This window comes from Puma concolor, chromosome B3, assembly GCF_028749965.1.
Source record: "Puma concolor isolate L17-30 chromosome B3, mPumCon1.1.hap2, whole genome shotgun sequence".
Lineage (NCBI taxonomy): Eukaryota > Metazoa > Chordata > Mammalia > Carnivora > Felidae > Puma > Puma concolor.
The window spans coordinates 103,008,594-103,024,659 of NC_141672.1; the positions used below are offsets into that span (position 1 = coordinate 103,008,594).

General features: G+C 48.3%; 1 protein-coding gene across 1 annotated transcript in view; it reads left to right on the forward strand.

Moving 5' to 3' along the window:
* LIPC (lipase C, hepatic type) overlaps nucleotides 1-16,066 on the forward strand; it is a 140,485-nt gene that overhangs the window by 105,526 nt on the left and 18,893 nt on the right. The window contains exons 2-6 of the mRNA XM_025919973.2: nucleotides 4,717-4,904; nucleotides 8,882-9,064; nucleotides 9,835-9,952; nucleotides 12,214-12,447; nucleotides 15,241-15,486. Coding sequence (XP_025775758.1) covers nucleotides 4,717-4,904; nucleotides 8,882-9,064; nucleotides 9,835-9,952; nucleotides 12,214-12,447; nucleotides 15,241-15,486 — 969 coding nt within the window. The remainder of the gene's footprint in view (nucleotides 1-4,716; nucleotides 4,905-8,881; nucleotides 9,065-9,834; nucleotides 9,953-12,213; nucleotides 12,448-15,240; nucleotides 15,487-16,066) is intronic.

Genomic DNA, 16,066 nt, shown 5'->3' on the forward strand with positions numbered 1-16,066 from the left:
ATTAATTCTACAAATAAAAGTTAAGACTCTTACAATTTCACAATTAAAAAAAAAATTGCATGAAGGTCTAGACTAGGCCAGTGGCAAGGGACAGAGAAGATAATCCTGAGGATGGGTCCTCAGTATTGGGTGACCTGAGAGCATTCTAGAACAGCTCTCCGTTTTCTAGCTTGAGCAATAGCATGGACAAATAATGGTGTTTTGAATCATAGTAGGAAATGTAGAGAGAAAGGAAGAAAAATGGATTGGGAGGAAAGAAAATAAATTCAGTTTGGCTACACTGGGTTTGCAGTACCGAAAGGATCCGCTGGGAGAGGTGCCCAGTCAAGAGCTGGCTACAACGAGTGGCTAGAGCCTGGGAAACATTTTGGTATACATGTGGGTATGGGTGACAGCAGTGCATCCTTGACGCCATGGCTCGGCCCAGAATGCACCAGCATTCTCTGTGTTCTGTGAAGGGGACAATCAGACTCTGCCCCCATGGAAACTCAGACACTCGAGCTCTGGAGCTCTTCCCCTTCCTGCTACCCAAAATGTGACATGAAGTGGCCCCTGCCTCGCTCGGTCCCAGAGACGACTGCTGCAATATAGCGAAGAGCCTCACAGAGATTCGCTGTGACTCAAATGCTGTTTGGCACTGTGACTCTCAGAGTCAACCACGTAAAACTTACTACTGCATATTTTGCAGGAATGGTGTTCAAAACAGTGGCCATTGCCTCACCCAGTGGACTCCTTTCACAATAACATAGAAGGAAACCATCTCAGGCTCAAGGACCAGAAATGTGTGAGCCACTGGACGCCATGAATCCTATAATTGCTCTTGTTTCCCTCTCCGATTTGGCCAATAAGAAGCTCATAATAAAATCTGTGGCCTATCTTCAGCAACATTACATGATCACACAGTGTGCCTTTTAGAGTACTAATCTATTAGCATTTCTGTCTTTGTTGTTTTACTGCCCTTATTTTCTCGTTGTCCCAATTTCTTCAACTATAAATTTTTGTAAACTACTTAAAGTCTAAAATTTTCTGCCATGTCACACCCACTCACTGATGCCATTTCTATCTCCTAGAGTTGCACAAAAGAATTCTAGGCTCTCTTCTCCATAACAGCCCTTCAACACTCATGTCCTCCACGAAATCTTTTTTTTTTTTTTTAGATACCAGAGTCTCACTTTCTTCAGCAGTTTGTCCTAGATGTGAGCTCCTAAAGCATCTTTCATCCCTCTAGACTCAAATGATGCCTCATCTTCTCTGGACATCTTCTCTAGCCTCTATTCAGAGCACCCCTCCCCTGCAGCACCTACAGCAACCACATGCAATGACTGGTTCTCACACTTGCCTCTCCCACCAGACTGGGGACTCCTGAAAAACAGAGGCGGTGCCCTGTGTGCCTTCAAAGAGTACCTAGCCAGGGCGCAAGGCATAATATAATAAAATATGCTTAATAAGTTTTTGTTAAGGAAATAAATGATTGAATATACACATACATACAACCTAACTTCCTCACTCCTATGCGTGCCAAAAGAAAGTCAAGCCAGGAAGAAAAGGGAGAAGCCAGTTCAGTTCAGTTGTTTGAGGGCTTCTCCTTCTGACAGCTGTTTCTCCATAGGACTCTCCCGAAGAGCCTTGAGGCCCTAGACACCCAGCCAAGCTTATTCTCCAGCCAAATCCAGAGTAAATGCACGTAAGACAGAATTGGTCCTGAGAGGGCAACCGGGCTAAGTTTTCACAGAAAGAAAGGATCTCACAGATCAAAAATGCAAGATGCTGGATGCTCCAGTTGGTATTTATTTTAACAACACAGCCTCACATAGGTGCTAATTATGTGCCAGGCATTGTTCTGAGCTCTTTACAAATATCTTATTTAATCTTTGTAACAACTTCATGAGATAGGTACTATTTCTATCCCCGTTTTATTTTCATTTATAGTTTTCTTAGCATTTGAGTCAGCTATCCTGAAACGAAGGAAGATATAACTATTCCATCACTAAGTACAAGAAAATTGGTTGTATTTAGTACCAGTGCATACATGGCGGACAAATCAAACCTTAGCCTTTGACCTGAGACCTGATGCATGGAATACCGCATCATTCAGTAAGCATTTATTGAGCACCTACCAGCACTGCCCTCCGGGAGCTCACAGCCTGGTGGAGGAAACAGCACACACCTAAACAAATAAATTACCAGGTCCCATGACAAGCACATTAGAACCAAAGATGCAATACAGTGCTGGCGGCAAGAGGAAGTAATGATCTCTGACTAGATGAGAAGGCTTCCTGGAGGGTATGATGGCTGAGTTCCATTTTAATGGATGGTCTGGGGCTTACCACGGAGCAGCAGAGATGGGGGAGGGGGGAGTTTGCGAGAGTACAGAGGTGCAGGGAACCACTGGCAGTGGGGAGCAGGAGGGGAGGAGCTGGGGAGTGAGGGATTATCACTGGGTGGTGGCCTTGGCTACAATACTACGAAGCTCAAAGTCACTAATGGAGGGGCGCCTGGGTGGCGCAGTCGGTTAAGCGTCCGACTTCAGCCAGGTCACGATCTCGCGGTCCGGGAGTTCGAGCCCCGCGTCGGGCTCTGGGCTGATGGCTCAGAGCCTGGAGCCTGTTTCTGATTCTGTGTCTCCCTCTCTCTCTGCCCCTACCCCGTTCATGCTCTGTCTCTCTCTGTCCCAAAAAAATAAATAAACGTTAAAAAAAAAATTTAAAAAAAAAAAGTCACTAATGGATATGATAGTCATTCCTGTTCTAGGAAGATTCTTTGAGAAGCAGTGTGAGACAAGATGTCATGATCAAACAGAGAGAGAGAGAGAGGTGTTGGGAGGCTGTTGCAATCAACCAAGCAAGAAACAGTGTGCTCCTGACCTAGAGAACTGGATTCTAGGCATATTTGGGAACCCAAAGCTTCAGATTGACTGGAAGGCTGGTGTAGGGGATCAAGGTGACACTTCAGCTTCTACTTAGAAGACCGGGAGGGCGGTGCAGCCAGTGAAATGGGGAGCATGAGCTGGGAACCCCCCTGGCAAGGATGAGGACAAGTTCAAGCAGCCTCCAAGCTTGGGAAAGCCAAACGGGTGGCAGACATTTTCTCAATTATCACCGAGCAGTACTGCAGTCTCACTCACATCTCCCTTTAATAAAATATGATGCATTTCACTCTGTCATCATAGTGAAAAATCATTGCCCTTTGCAGGAAATTAATAACCTTTCAAATTAATAACCTTTGGGTAGGAAAATTGGTTTCATTAATACCTCCCCTTGCACTTTGTTAGGTTCATCATCTCTCTATCCTGCTGTCCCCTGAAACCAAAAGCCCAAGACTTAATGTCTGAGAAGCCTGAATGACTTTATGCTCAGAATGAATGGTCGGGATCCTTAGTAATTGGACTCAATTGAATTCACTGACCAAAAATGCTGGTGTGGCCTTATGGCTGCCCCTGAGTCCTGGAGAGCCCACCCTGAGCTGGAAGGGAGGAAGAGGGCAATCTTCCCCAGCTCCCAGCCCGATCCCTAATCATGGCAGAAAAGATGTCACCCATCTTGTTGTCACAACCTGAGAACCTAACACCTCCCCGGGCTTCTCCCAGCCCCTGAGCAGAGGCGTCAGTCTTTGGCCAACACCACGGCCTTGACAGCTGTTGGGCTGCCTGACAGAGTTGTGTGACTGCTCACTACCACTCCAAAAAGGCTCAAGATCAAGGTCAGGCTCCCCTAAAAGAGAGACTAGAAGGCATTTTGAAAAAACAACAGAAGGTAAAATCTTGAAAACAATCTTTCGCTGCCTATCTCATTCTTCCACAGTCTTTGAAAGATTCCAAATGGATACACATTTATCCTTTTCTACTGAAAAACTCCTTAGCAGCAGCCTTATCATCTAGGGCATCAAGTCCAGACTCCCCAGCATCCCAGGGCCCAGGACACTCCAACTGCCCAGCCTTGTCTTTCTCTTCCTCATGCCCACAAGGTATCACCCTCTGAGCCCTAACTCTTCTGTTCCCCCAGCTCAGAAAGCCCTGCTCTCTCCCGCCACCGATGCACCCACCCCCCAAAAGCCCTTGTCCATCCTTCCAGGCAGGATCAGCATCACTTTCCCTGAAAAGTCTTCTCTGAATGTTACTCCCTCCATCAAGCAGAATCAGCCACTCCTTTGAGATCCTCTCTGCCCCAACCCTACCTGGTCTGTGCAAGGCTGCATAGTATAGTTTGACTACAAGTGACAACAGGCTGAGCTACATGAGCAAATGCATAGTGTCATCTAACTAAGGTGCTCTATTCATGGTTTCGGCAGCATAGGGATGTAGGCAATTGGAATCAGAGGGAGTGGGTTCAAATCCTGACTCCACCACTTACCGGCAGTGTGATTTGGGGTGAAATACTCATCTTCCACAACTGCCTCTTCCATATCCCTAGCGTCTCTGAGTTACTCCACTGTCTGACTGGCTGATCCCATAGTCCCCAGGATGGCAGGACGGAGGATGTGGTCCCTCCACCTCTGTGTTCGATTCTCCTCGGTCAGCCTTCATCATCTCCCAGGGGAGAAATGGCCATTCTGCTGGACACGCTCTTTTGGGTTCCCTGAAGCTGCAGCTCGTGCCTACCTCTAGCACCTCACAGCAACCCCGCTGGCTGGTGCTTTTAGAAACTTCTGGGCTGTCCCAGAGCTGGCAGAAGCAGAACAGATGCCAGGGTAAATACTGTCTCCAATCTTATATTCCAGGGCCATTTGGAAGAAGACCGAGAGCCGCTGAAACAAAGGAAGCATTGCAGGAGACAGAGATCAGATTCCTGCTTTTTCAAGAAGAAACGGATAAGGGCTGTCAGATTCGGCTCAATCACCCAGACACGTTACAGCAGTGTGGCTTCAACTCCTCTCTGCCTCTGGTGATGATAATCCACGGGTGGTCGGTAAGAAATGCTGACATGCCTTTTTTCCCTCTGCTTTTACATTTTCTGTTTTTTTCTCCCTCGTGTGTCCAATTTTAATAAAAAGATAGGAAACCAGTGATAAAAACTTCATGCATAATATTAAAATGTAAAGCACATTCTAATTTTCCAAGTGCTTCCCCACACAGCATCTCATTGATTATCTCAATGCCATGAATGAGCAGGATAGGGAAAATAGAATTATCTCCACATTTCAGATAATAAAATACGGCTCAAAAAATCACACAGCACATGAAGGCCCATAAGTGATTGCAGTCCATGCAAGTGAACCTGCATGTTTCACAAGAGGAGGAAGGAAGCCACAGAAGACATAGTCTCCCAGTGAAATGTTGCAACTGTTAAGGTTTAAATACAGGTGCAAGTAACAGAAACTCAATTGGCAATAGTTCAAATAAACCAGAAGTTTGTTCCTATTTCACACACTAGTCTGGAGGTATGCAATCCAAGTCCTCAGGGACCTAGCTCATTTCCAGTTTAGTAGTCTGCCATCCTTAGACTGTAACATTTGTCCTTATAATCCAAGATGGCAGCCAGAGCACCAGTCGTCACATCTTTATTCCAGGTAGCACAATTAGTAAAGGGTGTACACAAAGGAGTCAAGGAGTGGGGTTTTTTTTTAAACAGCTTTATTGAGATATAATTCACATACCATGTAACTCATCCATTTAAAGTATACAATCCAATGGCTTTTGCTATAAAAGAGTGGTACTTTTTTGGTTAGCAACCCAGAAGCATCTGTGAAATGCTTCCAGTTATAGTCATTGGCCATAGCTAAGTAGAAATGTGACTGAGACATGCAGCCTCTTAAGGAAAATGTAGCCCTTCTCGGATGCTGAAAATCCTGGACAAGGGGGAGAAAGAATATTGTAGGCAATGACTGAACTCAAACTAAGCAAGGACTTGTCTCCAAGACAAAATTGTACCTCCCTGGCTCCCCAACAACCCACGATTTGAAGCTCAGTTGACAGCTTGAAACCTCCAGAGATATGGGGGGTCTATTTCATGACTTGGAAATCTTTCCCTGACTTCTAGTTGAAAAATACTCTTGGGACTCCTGGGTGGCTCAGTCAGTTAAGTGTCTAACCCTGGCTCAGGTCATGATCTCACAGTCGTGAGCCCTGCATTGGGCTCCTCGCTCAGCATGAAATAGAAGAAAGAAAAAGAAAGAAAGAAAGAAAGAAAAGAAAGAAAAGAAAGAAAGAAAGAAAGAAAGAAAGAAAGACTCTTGAAACCCTCATCTCTCCTACCGTAGAGAACAAAATGAGCCCGTCAACCCACCAGCCACTCTTTCCACATGTATTCAAGGAGAGCCTGCTATGTGCAGGCTCACAGCCCCCATGAACAAAACAGACCCTGTTCCTGGTCTCACGTGGTAGGCCACGTGGTGATGCCACATGGGTATAGCCACGAGGTGGGGTGCTGCCATCGCTACAGGGGAAAGCAGTGGTGACTATAGCCTGCTAGCAGCTTCCCCGTAGGATTCAAAGAGCTCCCACCCTAAGGAAGTGGAGTTTCCTAACACCCCAGGGTCCGCAGTGAGGATGGTGATGGGTTTTCCTGCTGCTCAAGAAGAGACCTAACATAGATTGAGGCCTTACCGTAAGTGAGACCCTTTACATTATACATCAACCCATTTAATCACCACACCTCCCTATGAGGTGGGTTAGTATCTCAAATCAGGAAAATGCACTCAGAGAGGTCAAGCAGCTACCATAGTCACACAGCCAACAGTGGACACAAATTCACCCAGAACACTCACACTCCAAGTTCACACTCTCAAAGACTCCCAGTTCACTGGGCCTTTGTCAGAGGGGTTTGAATGGGCCCCCCAATTCTGCAGCAGGCTTCACACTGCAAACTCCTAGCTGTGGCTTTCTCCAGCTGGGGTAGGAGCTCAATCCATGCTTCTTTAAGAAAAACAGAGGGCAGAATGCTAAGATGAAACATGTTTTTAAAGGGAACCAAAGAGCAGACTCTCTCCAATGGGAACCCTGCGGGAAGATATGGATTAGAAGGAGGCAAGTCACTGTAGAGAAGAGTATCCTATTTCTTCAGCTGCTTTAGCCAAACAGACTTTCCTTACAAGAAAACAGAGAGAAAGTGGGAAGGAAGGAACACGTCCAGAGGAGAGATGTGCGAAGGGGTGGAGGAGAAGCTGGAGCTGAGAGCCACCAAGTCACAAAGGCTGCACGCAGCACAGCTGGGCCTTCTTCCAGGTGCTCTCCCTCTGACCCTGCCCCCCTCACCCTCCCTGCCCCCATCACCCTCCCTGCCCCCCTCACCTTCCCTTCCCCCCTCACTCTTCCTGCCCTCCTCACTCCTCCTGCCCTCATCACCCTCCCTGCCTCCCCTCACCTTCCCTGCGCCCCACTTAGACTCCAGCAACACTCAACTGCTTGGAGCTCCTTCCACTCTCCTGTGATTTCTCTCCTCTTGGCCTTGGCTCAGGCTGTGCTTTCTGCCTACAGCGTTCTCCCTCTTCTCCTTCGGAACAGTATCCATTATATGTAAGGTGCTCCAAAAATATTTGTTAACTGAATTAATGACTAAATAAGCATCTTGTTTACAAAATGCTACATGAAGATAGCAGGGTTTTCTTACCAGGGTCTTTTACCAGAATGCACTCTTCATTCTTAAAACCTAGATGGGAATATATCTATTACTACTAGTAATAACAACAACAGCTGCGTCGCTATGTAAATAACTATTAACATAACTGCATAACTAAATAACTCTACGTAACTAACATCTCCTGAGTGCTTACTACATTCCAGGCACCGTTCTAAGTGCTTTCCATCTATTAACTGATTTCATCTTCACGACAATCCTGGAAAAAGTGCTATTATTTTCCCCATTTCCAGATGGGGAAACTGAGGCATGGAAAAGTTAACTAACTTGCCTAAGGTCACGCAGCTAGTAACTGACAGAGTCTGGATTTGAACCCAAGGTGCCCTACGCACACGAAAAGCACTGGGTGAACATGAGTAAGTGGACGCACCTGACCTCGGAATGACCTGCCGCGTCGTCAGTATTGTTCTCCAGCCTCGCCTCCCACTGTCTAGTCTTGAGCCACACCAGACTCTTCCCCTCAACATACCGTGGGGCCCTTTCCTAACTCTGTGTGCTCTTCCTTCTGCCTGGACCACCCTAGACAGCCGTGCCCCACGCTCACCAGCCCACCCTTATTCTTATAAGTGAACTCCTATTTGTCCTTGCAGGCGCAACACAAATGTCTTTGTTCTGTGAGCCTGTCAGGAGTGCCCTGCAGGCTGGTTCTCAAACAAGGCGCATACACAGAAAGTTTCTCCATAAATGGGTATTGAGCTCCTGCCATGCTCCAGCCCATGGTGCTTTATTCCCTCGAAAGCGAGCAGATGAGTGGGCCAGAGGAGAGCAAAGGAGCGGGGATTCAGAGCCGTGGCTGTGGCCATGGCCCAGCAGGCCTCCCTCCTGGAGCCGAAGGTACCAGGGCTGATGCTCAAAGGATAGGTCAGCTTTAGCACCTGGTTACACAGACTTTTCCATGATTTTAAGGCTCAGAAACTCTTAAAATAGGGACACATTAAGAGAACAGCTCTCAGTTGGAGGCCAGGGGTAGCCCCCAGGGGACATTTGGCAAAGCCTGGAGACATTTTTGGTTTTCACAGCTTGGCGGGAAGGGTACTGCAGGCACCTATGTGGCAGAGACCAGAGATGCTGCTAGATATCCTACAACACACGGGACAGCCCCCACAAGAAGAAGGATCTGGCCCAAAATGTCAGTAGTGCCAAGGTCGAGAGACCCCTCCCTCCCCCCACCCCGAAGCCTTTTTTTCTGGAAAGAAGGATCCAGCATTAGTTAGCCAAGACTTGGAGAATTTAAAAAGTGAAGGGAGAGAAAGAAGGGGCCCCTCTGGCCCCTCCTGGTTACACTGACTACTCTGTGGGCCCACGTGCAGGTGGATGGCTTTCTGGAAGACTGGATCTGGCAGATGGTTGCCGCACTGAAGTCTGGAATGGCCCAGCCAGTGAACGTGGGGCTGGCAGACTGGCTCACCCTGGCCTACCACCACTACACCATGGCTGTCCACAACACCCGCCTCGTGGGCCGCGAGGTGGCCGCTCTCATCCGGTGGCTGGAGGTGAGCCCTGCCCCGGCCTCCCCTTCCCTCCCTTCCTCTCCCTTCCCGGAAGCGTCAGTGAATTAAGCTGGTCTCCAAGCAGCCCAGGAGGGAGGACCGCTCTGCTAACCCTGTAGAAATGGGAGGGCAGGGGTGGAGATGGGACATCAGGGCTCCCTCAGATGCCTTGCTTAAACCCCTATTTTGCAGAACTATCTTCCCCTCTCCCATCCACTGTTTCTTTTATGCTCACTCCCTAGGATGTGCTGAGGGATCTAAACATACCTGTAACACCATCAAACCCCGCGCAAATGAACAGGATCACTGTGCAAGGCATTAAGGTGCTAATAAAGGCAGGCAGAGGGGCAGCATCACCAGGCAGGGTCCCAGGTAGCCGAGACTGAAAGGTGGGAGCCAGCAAAAGTGAGAAACCAGGGGCGCCGAGGTGGCTCAGTCGGTTAAGCATCTGATGTCAGCTCAGGTCATGATCTCACAGTTCGTGAGTTCAGGCCCCATGTGGGGCTCTGAGCTCACGGCACAGAGCTTGTTTTGGATTCTGTGTCTCCTTCTCTCTCCCCGTCACCTGCTTGTGTGCTCTCTCTCTCTCAAAATGAATAAACTTAAAAAAAAAAAAAAAAGGGTGAGAAACCAGTTTGGGTCTGGAGGATGAATTAAGCACCTCATTTGCCACCCAGCGTAAAGAACAGGGTGGGAGCCAAGAACAAGCTGGACCCACAGGAGGTTACCGTCCAGCAGCTCTCCCCTGTAACCATCTTGCCTCTGTCTTCCAGGAATCTGTTCAATTTTCTCGAAGCAATGTACACCTAATTGGGTACAGCCTGGGTGCACATGTCGCAGGATTCGCTGGCAGTTACATCGGCGGAAAGCACAAGATCGGGAGAATTACAGGTAACCGTGCCTGATAACTAACAACCACGGGGGGCGGGGAGAGGGGGGCAGGGGGAGGGGCGGGGGTGGTGGTGTGCAGGACCCGCTTCTACAGCAGTCCCGTAATTACCAGGTCCCCAGCTTCCTTCACGCGGCGCCGGTGTTCACGGGAAGACTGGTTACAGGGCGTCAAACATGACCACTGTCACAGACTGCTGTTCCTCGAGCATTCAGAATAAATTACAGCCTCAACTTCTGGTGCCTCTCCTCCAACAGGTGCCTCTTCATAGTCATGCCAAATAGGACCTAAAAAGTAGGCTTTCTATACACTGTTCTACCAGCAAAGAGTTTTTCAACCTGTAGTTTAAAAAGCCCAATATGAGCAAGTTAAAAAATCACAGGCTGAAATGTGCAGTAACATCGGCCACGTTTGTGCCTCAGTTTCCACGTTTGTGAAACATACGGGTCTTACTCTGGGACCTATTTGGACTGAGGCAGGGAGCTCTACACTCACTTGGGAACGGCCCCAGATACCCAGGAAGAACTGGGGTTGTGTGAGAAGGTCTTTCCCCCCAGGCATCATAGACACCAACCTCATCCCCCATGCTGCCCCACAGTTCTGTTTTTGAAGAACACGTATCACCAGGTGTTTCCCTAACCAAGTCCCCAAGGCCCCCAGATACCCACAGGACGAAACTCAGAAAGCCCAAACAAGGCCCCAGAGTTCTCCGACCTCCCCTCCAGCCGTTCCCTCCCTGTAGTCCCAGGCGTCCATGACACTAGGTCTTTCTCCACTTCACAAACATGCCATTGCCTCCTATGCTTCTGGGCCTTTGCGTGTCCTTTTCTTTTTGCCTGGAACTTTTTACTACCACTTACCCACCCAGCCCTGGTCTAGCTACCAAACTCCTACTCATCCTTCAAGACCTAGCAGGTCAAAGCAATAATACTTCACAGGCTAAAACAATTCAAAGGAAATTTGAGATGACTAGCGTTGTTGTGGCCTTTAATTTTATCAAGTCAGAACATTTTTGGCAGCTGACATCTATGATTCCCATTACTTCACCAAGGAAGAGGTTAAAAGATAATGGCAGACATTTAAAAGAAAGAAATTTGTCATTGTGAGAACTCACTTCCTCACCCTTATTTTATTTATTTATTTATTTTTATCTTGCTGGTGACTGGGGAGCCCTGCTTCACAGGCCACTGTTCATGGCCCCACCTCTGTGATTTAACCCTCCATAGGCTGGGGGTGAGCAGACCTTCCACAGAAGGCCAATGAGACCCATTGCCAAGCAACCAGGCCTCGAAGGCTAAGTCAGAACCGCAGGGAGGTGACCCCAGGCCCCAGCACCCTCTCCACTCTGGCTGGCATCATGGGCCACATCAGGCATCATTAGCCAGGCTCACTCATGTCAGAGGCGGCAGGACAGCTAATCACTGCTGTCATCTCATACTCATACCCATGAAGAACAGAATAAAATCACACCAAGATGTCTTTCATTTGTAGCCATGGGTGAGAGCTGGAGACAGGCGCTCTCACCGCCCCCTATCAATTCCTTCACCCCCAACAGGGATGGAAGCTGGGGCTGATGTGGGACATCAAAGGGCCTTGCAGTGAAGGTGAAGGAAAAAAGACACAGGAAAAACTCTGAGTGCATAAATACTCCCCAACTACAGTCAGCCAGGAGCTGCGCTTAGTCTCATGCACACACATCTGTCACTTGACCAGAGCTTTGAGCCATCCTATTTGCTCATGACATTTTCACTAGGGAACAGTGATGTCCCAAGGCTGTTCTGGACATTCCAAGGAAATGACACTGGTGTAGGAGAAAAGCCAGCTCATTTAGGGAAATTGTTGACAACATACAGGCAAATAAACTCCTTCTTTGATGGGTAGGTTAGAACTACTTACAATAAGCACAGCGGGCTTTTTTTTGTATGCAAACAGATGCTCTTGAAAGTAGCTTGAGAGGTACTTAAAATTGATTCGCTTAAATAAATCAAGCATTCCCTCATAACCTTATTTCTACCACTGGATAGTTCCAGCAGACCTCTCTCCCCATTAGATAACGCACAGCCTGTGTCTAATTTTCGGCACCATGAATTACTGTGGTTTTACTGCGAAAGGTTATAGCAAGATTTTCTAGAGAAAGATTATCCCCTACGATTTTCTTCTTCCTGCTAGCTCATGAATGTATAATAACATCAAAAAACTAAAAAGGGCATTCTCCTTGTGTCCCCTTGCTTCCACCTAACCCTTACCGTTGCTTTCCTGTTAGGGCTGGATGCCGCGGGCCCTCTGTTTGAGGGATCTTCGCCCAGTGACCGTCTTTCACCAGATGACGCCAATTTTGTGGACGCCATTCACACCTTTACCCGGGAGCACATGGGCCTGAGCGTGGGCATCAAACAGCCCATAGCACACTATGACTTCTACCCCAATGGGGGCTACTTCCAACCTGGCTGCCACTTCCTACAGCTCTACAAACACATTAGCAAGCACGGCTTAAATGGTGAGAAGGAGGGCCAGGCCGAGAGCACTAGCCTGCATTGGCTTCTACCTCCCACACCTGTATGCCGCCCCCAGACCCAGTAAATCTCCAGCTCTGTGGGACTCTGGGAACCGTTGAGCAAGGGTTGGTGCCCAGGGTATATGGTCACCAAACCCACTAGGAGAGAGGGCTTGTGGGAGTGGGTAAGGGCTGGTGTCCCCCCAGGAGGCCCTCCTTTCAACTGGCAGTGGTTACTGGAGGCTAAGTACCGACGGTGAGCTGGGGAGCCCCAAGAAGGAATCCCTGCCTCTTAGCCCCACCCAGTGTATGCAACAAAGTCTTTCCAGGGGTACTACCCCTTCTGAAAGTGGAGTCCTGATGCCTGTGGTTATTTCTCCTTCTCTAGAAGCTTCCTCATCCCGGGGGACTTTCTCTATTCTGGGGCACATGAGGACGCACTTAATCGAGCATAGCTTCTTGATTCTTGGTCTGACTGGAGTGGCAGTACCTCTTCCACTGGTCCCAGCTGGTCCCATAGGACCTTACTGGGATTCTTTGGATTCAAAGTTCAGCTCTAATTTGTCACTTCCTTTACACTGGGGCAGGAGCTGGATTGTGGCATGATCTGGGCTGTGATCCCACTTCTCTCTCAGATCTGAGACTGAAACAATAGCATGCACATTGACAACATGCACAGGATTAATGAACAAAACTGTCAGCAAAACTGATACATTCCATAAGCATTCCAAATTTCTCATTATTATAAAATATCATCCTGATGAAAACATGCCAACTCACACTAAGCCAGCTGGAGACCTCCACCCCCGCATACCTTCTTCTCACCTCCATCATCCCAAACCAGGCTGAGAACATGCTCTCTTGTGATTATATCACCACCTTCACCTCTCCAACATCAGAATGACCTTCACACTCAACATTATCTCATTTTGGCCAGCATCTCAGCCTTCCACCCGCCCACGCCTTACAGAACCTTCTGGGAACTCCCCCTCACCATTCCTTACATACCCCTCCCATTAGTGTCCCTCCAGTCATTCACGGGTCCTGTTCCATCACCAGCTGACCAACCAGCCCTCTTCCCAGATCTACTCCCTCCCAATGCTCAACACAAGCCTCTAGGATTAGTAACTAGTTGCCTAGTTAAGTAGTAGTTTTAAGTACCTCTCTGACCACTTAGTGCCATTTGCTCTCTTGTACAAACCTTCAAAGTGATGGAATCAAGTATGTTTATTTTGCTTGCCCAGTTTTGAGTTGGTTTTTCTCAGTTTTCTTCACCTTTAAGTTTAAAAGCGATCTCATTCTCTGGGTGGCTCAGTTGGTTAAGCTACCGACTTCGGCTCGGGTCATGTTCTTGGGGTTTGTGGGTTCAAGCCCCGTGTCAGGCTCTATGCTGACAGCTCAGAGCCTGGAGCCTACTTGAGATCCTGTGTCTCCCCCTCTATCTGCCACTCCCCTGCTCACGCTCTGTGTCTCTCAATGATAAATAAATGTTAAAAAAATTTTTTTTTAAGCGATCCCGTTCTGGGGTGGTTCTCCCGACACACCTGAACAGAAGGTAGTTTGGTAACTGCTTTAGCACCTCAACACCTCCTGGCTAGGTGAGCTTGAATGAGTTAGTGAATGCCTTTGAAGCTCCGTTTTCTCATCTATAACAGCTGCCTCAAGGAGCGGTGGGGAAGATTCAGAAAGTGGATGAGTGAAAGCCCTCAGCATGGTACCTGCCTCATAGTAGGTGCACAACAAATGCACCATTAGTCCAAGAATTAAGGTGTCCAATCTTGGCATTTAGCCTTCAATACCTTTAGGCAGAGTGACCTGTGCTGTACCTCCACATCAGGTACTTTACATACCTTATGGTGGTTCTTCAACATTCCTTAGGAATAATTTATTAAAGACTAGGTTAAGATTTGGAGAGTTAAAAACAAAAAAAGGTCAAAAATCCATGCTAGATAAACTTCCTAAACTTGCTGTTTTGGTTTAGGCCCATGCAAACCTGGTTGCTAGGATGTATCCTTCTAGAGGCCAATCCCCTTGCTGGTTTTATAGGCCGGTTACCCAATGGAGGCAATGGCTGCTTTAGGGCAGAGAGTAGACATTGTGGGAGAGACCTCAGTTTTCACCAGACCATTAGCTGAGCCCCAAGAGTAACCTGGCAGTCATTTTCCTAGGTTTGTTAAGAGACATTCCACACAAGCCTGTTCCAGCTAATTCAACCCAAGGCATCAGCCCGTGCACATTTTTAACCATTTAAGACATAAACATATATTTTTTAAGGTTATTTATTTATTTTGCGAGAAAGCGAGTGTGAGCAGGGGGAGCGGGGAGCAGGCAGGCAGAGAGAGAGAGGGAGAGAGAGAATCCCAAGTAGGTTCCACACTGTTAGCAAGGAGCCTGACGCTGGGCTCAATCTCATGAACCGTGAGATCATGACCTGAGCCGAAACCAAGAGTAGAATTCTTAACCGACTGAGCCACTTCCATAAATATTTTTTTTAATAAATTACTCTACCCTGTTTTCTTAAATAATTCAGTATTTTCTTAGTGACTTAGGCTTCCTATTCAAACACCAGGGTGCCCTTAGGAGCCCCCCACCCCTGAAGTGCCTGGGGTGACAACTCTCCACCACGTGACTGGGAGGGGTCCACTCCTGTAGTTTTCAGTCGATGAGTGGGTCAGCCTCAGCAACCGCCCCCCTCCTTCCCAACATGCCACTGATCTGTGCTGAAAACAATCATCCTTTGGGTTGGGGGTACTTTGGATCAAGGGGTGATAACGTCCTTCCTGCCCTGTGTTGCAGCCATCACTCAGACCATAAAATGCTCCCACGAGCGCTCAGTACACCTCTTCATCGACTCCCTGCTGCACGCCAGCATGCAGAGCACGGCATACCAGTGCAGCGACATGGGCACCTTCAGCCAGGGCCTGTGCCTGAGCTGCAAGAAGGGCCACTGCAACACGCTGGGCTACCACGTCCGCCAGGAGTGGCAGGGCAAGAAGAGCAAGAAGCTCTTCCTCGCGACGCGGGCCCAGTCCCCCTTCAAAGGTGAGTGTGGGTGGCCCATGAGGCAGCCACTCATCGGAAGGGTCAGAAGTTCCCCCAAGTCTTTTCCTGTGGCTACTTCAGGCTCTGCTCTTTCAGTGCTTCTGAAACCAAAGATTCCAGACGGTGATGTGGACACAGCCTCTCTCTCGTGTCCACCTTGCTGCCAAGTGCTAGGAGGAGAAAACTTGATACTTTCTGGAAGAATCCTTGGGTCAGCCTCTCTTCATCCATCCGTGTTCATGGTGCCCTAGAATGTTAGATCCGGAAGGCCCTGAGCAGTTACTCTGACCACCCAGGTCTCACTGTGCAGGGACCTGAAGGTGTCTTCAAACCCCAACTAGAACCAAGTGCTCTCAGCTCTGCTCACAGCCTCCGTGGGGAAAAAAAAAAAAAAAAAAAAAAGAGCAAGGCTTCAGGCTATGTTTATAGCTTCTCATTTCCTCTAGAGTTTGGATCAGCCGATCTTACAGGGCATTACTGCTCTACTGAGACCCTCCCAAGATGAAGTTTGGCTTCTTCCAACTTTCCCAATCAGATCCTTAACCTCAGGGCAGAAACCAAGCCCCGACCACTCTGGGTT